Source organism: Poecilia latipinna, unplaced genomic scaffold (assembly GCF_001443285.1).
Source record: "Poecilia latipinna isolate Pla-1442-1.1 unplaced genomic scaffold, P_latipinna-1.0 Scaffold1083, whole genome shotgun sequence".
NCBI classification, from domain to species: domain Eukaryota; kingdom Metazoa; phylum Chordata; class Actinopteri; order Cyprinodontiformes; family Poeciliidae; genus Poecilia; species Poecilia latipinna.
This window is the reverse complement of record NW_015113699.1, coordinates 62,510-72,487: the sequence shown is the minus strand read 5'-3', so window position 1 is coordinate 72,487 and position 9,978 is coordinate 62,510. Positions and strand designations below refer to the sequence as shown.

The 9,978-nt window shown below is 37.4% G+C and overlaps 1 protein-coding gene across 4 annotated transcripts in view; it reads left to right on the top strand.

The window, feature by feature from the left end:
• ttc7a (tetratricopeptide repeat domain 7A) overlaps window positions 1-8,745 on the top strand; it is a 54,665-nt gene extending 45,920 nt beyond the window's left edge. For all 4 annotated transcript variants that reach the window (XM_015052037.1, XM_015052039.1, XM_015052041.1 and 1 more), the window contains one exon: window positions 8,438-8,745. In XM_015052037.1, coding sequence (XP_014907523.1) covers window positions 8,438-8,656 — 219 coding nt within the window. In that variant the 3' untranslated portion in view covers window positions 8,657-8,745. The remainder of the gene's footprint in view (window positions 1-8,437) is intronic.
• Window positions 8,746-9,978: the final 1,233 nt, after the last annotated feature.

The following is a 9,978-nucleotide window of genomic DNA, read 5'->3' as shown; positions in this document are numbered from 1 at the left end:
GAAAGTTACCGAAAAAGAAGTAATAAATAATCTTTATCACCACTTTTATAATGATAGAACATGAACTGCGTGTCTCCTGCCCCTAAACTCCACTAACTGTAACCCACCAATGAAAGATGAAGCTTGAAGTCAGTCCGTTTCCCTCCATGTTTCATCCCAGCTCTTATTTTCTCTCGTTCTCCACTTCCTCCCACTCAGTCTGTCTTCCAGATGATCCACTGGATTATCCACAGCTATTCTGACCTCTGAACTTCCTCTGTTGTCATGGTGAAGGGGTCTCAGACAGGGATATCCCTAAAAAAAAAAAACAAGGCTGTCACAAACATCCACTGTTTCCGCTTTGGTTTCCATGGTTACAGTAGATGTGCTGCTGCTGCTTGATATTTTGACTCCAGCTCTTGCCATCTTGTGACCACATAAGGCTAATGGGTTTTGCTCCTACTGTGCTCTTTTGGATGGATTTGTGTGTGTGTGTGTGCGCATGTGTGTGTGTGTGTGTGTGTGTGTGTGTGTGTGTGTGTGTGTGCAGTCCCAGAAATGGACGAAGGTTTGCGTCTCTTCCTTATTTGGCCTGTGGGAGAACCAATCCCAGCGGGTGAAAAGTTGAAGCAAAGCCAGCTGGCCGAGTCCCGCTCTGGGTCTCTTACAGGACAGATGTGCTCTCAGCGTGACGCTGCTGCGTGTGTGTGTGTGTGTGTGTGTGTGTGGGTGTGTGTGTGTGTGTGTCTGCATGTGTGTGTGTTTGTGCATGCCAGCATTCCTCCATGGATTTGATGCAAAGTGGACTTCTTGTGCCTTTTCTTTCTTCTCCTTTTTTTTGAGCGAACTAAATTTATGCAATTGAATTTGGGCACAAATTCATAATGAAAACACCAAAAGTTGAGAGAAAGAGCGACATTAGAGAGAGGAACACTGCAAAAACACAAAATCTTACCAAGTATTTTTGTCTAGTTTCTAGTGCAAATATCTTAAATTAAGTAAACTTAAATATATGTAGGACCTGAAGTAAATAATTCCTTAATATTGATGAAAATGTTCTAGTTTCATTGGCAGATTATTTCACTTATAACATGGGAAAAATGTCTTGTGATAAGTAAATTAATCTTTTCAACATTAAGGAATTATTTACTTAAAACAAGCTCCTACATGTTGCTGAAAAGATACTTTTCATTCAGTTTTGTCTTAATTAAAGTGTAATTATATATTTCCTAGAAATGGAGTAAAATTACTTGATAAGATTTGTTGTTTTTGCAGTGAAAACACTGTGTGGCTCATTTTATTTGAAGCCTGGCCATAGAATACAACCTCCAGTCTCTGCTCCTCGACGGCGGAGCCATTTATTTTTATTCTGGTTCTGCTGTGGACACATTGTGTGCCAGTGGCCCATTTATTCTGCTCCGCCTTAAGGGGAATTCTGATTATATTCTTGGTTGGTATTTTTACTCTTGAGCTATTATTCTGCAAAAGTACATACTGTACTGTGACCGACTGCTTTCAAGCTTTTTTATTGACTTGGCAACAAATGAAGGACGCGCTCCCTCAGGGAAATGACAGTAAGGTCCTCTTATTTTCATTCGTTCGTTCTGATTGTGAAATTTGTTGGATCTATGAAGCGGGAAGATGGCTGCCTTTGGCGTTTTATACTGGCCGATTAAAAGGTTTCTCAGTTATGTTAATATTTTTCACCCATTTTCACTTAAACAAACCTTAACAGTTTCTTTTCTTACCATGTAAACTTTAAGCATTGGGTCTGTTGACCTTTATTAGTTCATATTGGTCAGCTTAAAAGCATACGGTTTAATTCACACCAGCCCTGTTTAATCCACTTTAATCAAACTCTTTCCCTAAAAACTCAAACTCTGGTCTGTCTAAAAGCCTCTGTCTCAGTTCAGTTAAAGGGAACTCTGGAACGGTTCGAATGCATATGTGAACGCCCAGCGGTCCGTAGCAGGAAGTGGGTTATAGCGCAGGGCATTCTGGGTAAATACAACCAAAACAAACGTGTTAGTGTAGGTTATGGTACGCCACTGATTACACGAGTAAAATGTCTTGTTATAAGTGAAAAAATCTGCCTGTGGAAATTCTTATCTAAAGAGTACCAAGACATTTGCACTACAAACCAGATCAGATTTAGTGTTTTTGCAGTGCAACTCTGTGATTTTACTTTCATTCATGACTGAGTTGCTGCCATAATAACTTCCACTTTATTAAAATATGACAAACATCCAACCGTTCTTTAATTCGGAAGCAACCTGCCAGACTAGGAATGGATTTTATCGGATCACCTGACTACAGATATTGAGATGAGTGATACTTTTAGATATTTGTACAAAGAGTTACATGAAAAATGTGTTTACTTTTTTCTAAGAAATCTGATTTTAATCTCAGAATTCTGACTTTTTTCCTATAATTGTTCGTCATTTCTGACAATACCAACTTTTTTGTTTTAATTATCTTTTTCCCAGAATTTCCACTATTTTCTTGGAAACTTTACTGGTTTTTTTTATCAGAATTCCAACTGGTTTTTTTTTTTTTTGGAAAATTGAAGTTTTTCTTAAAATTGCATTTTTTTTCTTTGAATTTTTACTTTTTTCTCAGAATCCCAACTGTTTTCTTGGAATTCTATCTTTTCCTCAAAATTCTATCCTTGGGGCCAAAAGTTGGAAATCTGAGAAAAAAAGTCAGTTTTTTTGTTTGTTTTGTCCATTGGGTCCAGTCCTCCTCCCGTAAATGTGTTACATATTATGAAAGGAGAATAAATACTAATGTTTAAAATTGATTTGAGTAATTAAATGCGATCTGCGCCTGTGGTTTCTGGTACCGAACACGTTGGATTGGATCCGATCCTGAACCCCAGCCTTGCTCCCAGTGGAGTGTGCGTGAATCCGACTCGTTCCCTCGTCTTCTACGTCTCGTCCCTTTCCCGTCTGTAGTGGAGCCGGTTCTGAGACAGCCGGACGCACGGCCGCGCACGCTTCCTCTCCTACTCCTCTCCGGCAGACGCATATTCGCATGCGGCCTCGCATATGCACGAACGCTCTCAGGCCGAGGACTTGTGCTCATTGAATTAATCGCGTTCCAATTATCAAATGCTCACCCATCGCTCCCCGGCTCTCTCTCTCCGGCTGTGTGGGTGGGGGCGGTTGTCAGCTGATTAGATAATGCAAATACATTATTTATAACACTTTGGTTGTTCTCACCGCTTTATGGGATTGCCTAGCAACCAGGGAAATATATTCTACTGAGCAAAATGTCTGATAACCATGAATAGACAGAGGGAGGGAAGAAGGCTGAGGAGGATGGAAAAAATGGAAGGGGGCATCTGGGAAACAACTGGGAGTCGACTGGTGCCTCTGTTGCTATGTTTGGCTCCTCTGAGTTAAATTATTTCTTAATTTTTGTCAATTTTCATCTCCTGCTTCTTTTAGCTCCTTCTGTCTTTCTTTCTTGCATTCCTCCTTTTAATGCCTCGTTCATTCTCTCTCTTCTTCCCTATCTCTGTGGGTGAGATACTTCCTGACCCAGGTTGATTCTTGGAGATGACATTAAACGGGTAACCATATGTTTATGGGCCTTTTTTTTTTTTTTTTTTTTGGTGCATTAATCATTCTTGGATAATGAGATTTTGGTCTCTTCAGTTCACACTATAAGCTGTTTTAGGGCCTCTTGTCACTTCAAATCCAAATAATCATCTGCTGGCCCTGGCCCCCAATTCAATGTTTACACTCACACGTGAAAATTTCTGCAAACAGATGCACAGTTATACAACTGTACATCTTTGAAAAGCAGAAGTGGAGGCTCCTGCGCAACTAAAAAGAATGCAGCAAGTGGTTTCTGAATGGTAAGTCAACAACAAAACATACAGCGGTAAAACCAGCTGAACAAGCGGCTGGAGCTCAGCTTGGGTTGCTATGTGACAGGCTGGGCTTCCCTGTGGTTGCTAGGTAACGAGCCAGGGTTGCTAGGTGAGGGGCAGTGCCTGCTGATTTGTGACTTAGTAAATGGGAAGATTTTGAAACAGCTCATTTTCCAGACACCAATAAACATTAACTTATTTCCAAAAAAAAAAACAGTAGAGACCCAAATGGAAGTAAAAAAAATTGCAAAATGTGAATTTTGCATAAAAGGTTCCCTTTAATTTCTCCTTTAATTTACTTGAACTATGAAAACCGAAGGAGTGCATCAATGGAAAAACATCCTAATTTTGATAAATCAGTCGAATTGAAAACAAAAGAAAAATAGTGGAAGTTTGATGATATGGGCCTGTGTGTGAAGTCTTTGAAATATCAAGGCACTTTAAACAAAAGCTGATTAAATCTGCCAGGAAACTAAAAGTGGGTTATTACTGTGCTTTTTAATTCAAAACATTTATCAAATAAACAAATTATTCACTAGACAGAAAATCAGTTCCTGAATTTTTAGTTATGCTGCTGCTTTTTAAGCCGATTTGTTGTAATCCATAAAGAACATCATTTTTTTAAATAATCCATAAATCTGCAATGAGTAGAAGGATAATTTAAGACTTTAATGCGTCCTTACTTATTTAACAGTTAATTTATCTGAGTAAAAGTGATTAGATTAATCTAGTTGCTGTAAATAAACCTCTAACTTGGTTTTTTAGTTGTTGCACTGAATCACATAAACAGCATCAGCTGACGCCAAACCTCCCTAATCTGGATGCCATAATCAGGTTTCTGCTGGGACGTTTGAAGGTTTCCTTCTCCTTTTTTTGGGAGGGGAATCTCTTTGATCCTTCTCTCGCTAAACACGCTTAATTAGCTGTTTTGGACTGTTTGAAGTTCCTCTGGAGTTTATCTAATTTTGGCTTGAATGCGCCGCTGCTCACAACACAAGATAAAAACTGCAGGGCCAAACCGACGAGGGTCAGTTAAGGTAAAACACGAGACAGATGGACTGAACAAGAAAAGAAACTGAAGAAGCTGTTCTCTTTTCTTTTTTCAAGTAATGCTGACTTTAAAATTATCTTAAACTTATTTATTTACTTAAAATAAACTCCTGTTTCTTGCTGAAAAGTTACTTGTTTGTGTTATTTCAAGTGTACTAAGATATTTGCACTAGAAACTAGACCCTTTATACTGATTTTTATCAACTTGTTTGCGTTTTATGCATTGATTTTACATGGTGACATTTTTCACTTGTAAATTTTTGTACATTCACTGGCAAAACAGGAGACAAAGAAATTAAAGAAAACTGAAAATAACTGGCAAATATGCAAGGCTCCAATATAAATTGATCATTTTGTCTACTGTTATGTCCTTCGGTGATTAATAAATTTATAATTTGCTGTTTAAATTACTTGTATGTTTTTTTTTGTTGACATTTTAATATGTTCTTCCTATTGGTGTTATTAGTTCGACTGTGGCTGTAAATTTTTATTTTGCTAAGTCTGGTACATTCATTAATTTGCACTAATTTAAATAAAATCAGTCAAAATATTTTTAAGCTGGTCCAGGACTTTAATGTGTTAATTTTGATTAACTGATTACATAAACTTTAAAACGTTTATTTATTTATTTTTCTTTTTCACATATAAAAGTCCCAAGCTGGAATCTTTGTATTTTGTTTCTGGTACACCCATAAATCTGACGTACAAGCAACATGCATAAACCACAGTGACGGATGACAAACTTGCCTCTCGTGGGACACTGGAAAAGACTAATGTTGTGTTTAAGTTGTGCTAAAATGAGTTAGCCTATTATGGAAGCTATTTAAGCCTAAAATAGCATCTTACTGCTAAACATGTATCAGCTAGCACAGACGTTCCTGATGTTAATGTTAGCGTCCGCTCTCCACATTTCTAAAAAAGGATTTTTTCAAAGACGTTGCATGAATGGTCAGAGGTGAAACACTTGTCAGCTGCATGAGTATATTAGCACTTTGCTCTAATCTGATGGTTTAATATCCTAAATAACAAATTTAAAATAATAAATTTTGTTGTGCTCACGTGTATTTATTCAATTTATACAATTAACTTGAATAAAAAGTTTTAATCGAGTCCAATCATTAACTAAAACCAACAACAATAAAAAGTATATTTTATTTCAAATTGATCTTATGCTTTTGAATGCTCATGCAGTCTGTGTTCGATAGCAATAGCAATTATAGCATCTTTGACTGGGGTCACTCAGAGTTTTGATGCAGACAAAAAAAGAGGAACAAATTATTTAAAAATATCTGGAGTAGGTGAACTGATGCCGTAAATGCTAATTATTCTGTAAACTGACACATTCTGACACATCGACGCTAAATGTGGAGAAGAGAACAATAATGATGAATGAACTCAAAGGGCTGCAGGCTCAGACAGGAACTGGTAAATGTCGGCGTACATCCTTTTTGCTCAGAAGTTTTGTTTTCCTCGTAGGATCAGCAAAGAAAGAGGAACATAGCGTGTGTGTGTGTGTGTGTGTGTGTGTGTGTGGTAGGTTTTTATATCTTCGTGGGGACCTATTCCTGTCTACAATGTGGGGTCGAGGGGACGTCTGCGTTTTGTGGGGACATTTTTTGGTCCCCATGAGGGGACCTGCTGTTTTTGGATTAGGTTTAGGTCTAAGGTGTGAATTGACTTTTGGTTAGAGTCCGGGGTTAGGTATGTGATGGTTAGGGGTAAAGAAAGGGTTAGGCTGTAGAAAATGGATGGAAGTCAATGCTGGGTCCCCACAAGTCATGAAAACACAACTGTGTGTGTGTGTTGTTATTGAAAGTTGCATCAGAGCCTGCAGACAGCTATGTGAAGTTCAGCCCAATTAATCTGGAACTTGTGAGCAGAGACTGCATAACGAGACTTGTCTGTCTGACCTGAGGCCAGCTCAGTGTGTGTGTGTGTGGGTGTGTGTGTGTGCGTGTGTGTGTGTGTTATTGTGGAGGAACAGCTGCCTGTTGTCATTCTCTATGTGCATGCAACACAGCATCTTTAGCTTTAATGTGAGAGAGCGTTGAACATTTTGTCTCTGAGACGCCCAAAAACACTCCTGACCTTTAGGAGGGCTGCTGCAAAAATTAAACATTTTCATTTCAAATATATTCTTTGCTGTACCCAATCTACTTTGTGGATTAATGTGTTTTATATTCAGAGTCAATGTTCTGCATATCTTAATTGTAACTACTTTTAACAAGCAATTGAACAGATGTATAAAGGAAACGTCACTGGGCCTTAAACACAGCCTTGTGGGACTCCATAGAAAAGTGATCAGGTTGGTTTTCAGAATTTATATTTTAACACCCTGGTTAGGTTTTAACTGCATGTCTGTAACAGGAATGTAGATGTTGGAAAAGAAATGGCAGTTGCTGAATGTTAAATGGTAAAGATGATTTTGTATTAAATCAGAACCTACTTTGCGGCACTTTGGTTTAACAATGTGCATCGTCTCTGCCGAGGTTTCCTCTTAATCTCATCATTTGTGGATTTTCTCCATTTAGTTGGTCAATCCCAGCTGAATGTGACTCTCGTTGCTGCTGTTTAGCTTTTGCTGTCATTTTTTATCCTAAACAACTCAATTCCACAAGAGCAACATCATAATCCAAGATTTATGATTTTTTTTATATATATATAAATATTTTGAAAAGCCACCATCTGCTGACTTGAGGTTTTCATGCTATAAAACGTTTTAATGACAGATATTTGGAATAGAAATATATTAGAGTATTAAAGGGTAGGTGGTAAAGTGATGCTCACTGAGTTTTGAGGATTAAACTCAACATTAGGCACCACTTTTGTCTTTTAATATTTATTTAATAGATAAATATAGTCATGTGAAAAAATAGGACAACCTACAGCAGCCTTTGTGTTTATTCAAATTTTAACAATTCTGGTTACAAAAGCAAAGATTTAAAACTGAAGCAAATAAAATATAGCATAGTTTAAAAAAGGTATTTCTGATTAGGAATAATATTTACTTTATTTTTTAAATATCGTGAATTTATTATTGCATTATTTTGACTTTATTCTCGTAATATTTCAACTTTATTCTTGTATGACTTTATTTTTGAATGTGACTTTACATTCTCATATTTACTTGTTTTTTATGAATTTATTCTCTTATTTAAACTTTATTCTTGTAATACTTACTTTATTTTAAAAATATTATTCAGTATTATTTCAGCTTTATTCTTGTATGACTATTTTTTAAATATTTAAAATAAATATTCTCATATTTTATTTTTGAAATATTTTGACTTCACAACAAATTTTATTATTGTACAACTTTATTCTCAAAATATTATAAATTTATCATTGTAATTTAATTTTTTCTAATTTTCTTAGCATGGCCTTAATACTCCATCATACATTTTTGTTCATGGGATTCAGTTATTCTCATTTCTAAATAAATAACCCAATATATATTTGTGTGTCATGTTTTTTAGGAGTTGCTTTGTAGCAAACGTCATATTTCCTATGTCTCCCCTGTGTTCCGTTCAGGGTCGCCTGCTGGTAAAAACGGGTCGTGTCCACCTAGGAGAGAAGGTGCTGCGTGACGCGGTTCAGGTCCACAGCACGTCCCACGATGCGTGGAGCGGCCTGGGCGAAGCGCTGCAGGCTCGGGACTCCAGCCAGGCTCCGGACTGCTTCCTGACGGCACTGGAGCTGGAGGCGTCCAGTCCCATCCGGCCCTTCACCATCATCCCCAGAGAGCTCTGACGACCCGGGCAACAAATCTGACCTTTTCTTAAAGGGGCAGTACCATGTAAAATCAACAGTTTTCAGCTTTTCATCATGTTATAATGTCAGTCCTTCGTCAAAAACATACCTGGACTGTTGCTTTGATTCTTTGCATGTTTTAGAAATCCTTTAATCTCCATGACAACCATTCAGCTGTGCACTGCAAAAACATAAAATCTTACCAAGTATTTTTGTCTAGTTTCTAGTGCAAATATAACTTATCAGCAAGATACAGGAGCTTATTTTAAGTAAATAATTCCTTGATTTTTATTATAAAGTTCAAGTTCCTCAGGCAGATTATTTCACTTGTAATATGGGGGAAATGTCTTAGAAGTAAATTTATCTGCCAATGAAACTTGAACTTTTCCACCAATATTAAGGAATTTATTTAAAACAAGCTTTCATATCTTGCTAAAAAAGATACCTGTAAGTTAGTTTTGTCTCACTTCAAGTGTACTGAGATATTTGCAGCAGACACTAGCCTAAAATACTTGTTTAAGATTTTGTGTTTTTGCAGTGTGCAAAATGCCTGTTTGGACGAAGGCCCGCCTTGATGACCAAGCTCCTCCTCAAAGCTGCGGTTTCCAAGCAGCCTTCCCCCCTGAGCCTTTTCCACTCAGCTCCTTCAGAATAGCCAGCAGCAATTGGCAAACACCAGGTGGAACTGCACTTCTCATTATAGGAGCTACTTCTCAGAGCATAGCTGGTAAAAACGTTAAAGGGTTAATAGAGGATTAATAGAGGAGCCGTGTTGTGATGACTTTCTGTAGGTGGAGTTTCAGAAAGAGCAGGAACTTCTTAAAGAGACAGAGGCCCAAATTCAATGCGTCTTAAGTTATATTCGATCTATGCAGCATTCTCATAACAACTGAAAGTAACAGTTACTTGATTATGCTATAAAGTGGCTCTATGCACCTGGAAAACACATAATCTGCCCCTTTAACTTATGTGGGACTGAATAAAAAATGGCCTACTGATTCAAATTTTAAGTTTGTTTTGGAGAAGTTTGTTTGTTCCTGCAAAGCAAAATATGAAAAACTCTTATTTGCTGCATATATCTTGAATACAAGCTATCATTTACATGTAGTTAGCTCAGGTAGCTTGACTTATAAAACCTGCAAAACTCAAAATATCTACAAATTAGTTTTTTCTTGGATAGTTTAATCCAGTGGTTCCGAAACTTTTTCTTCTGCGCCCCCCCTATGGATTACAAATGGCTGTCTGGTTGAAACGACGCATGTGACGGGGGTGGGCATCGACTTTTTTGGGGGCAAAATGAAATGTAGCTGAAAATAGACACC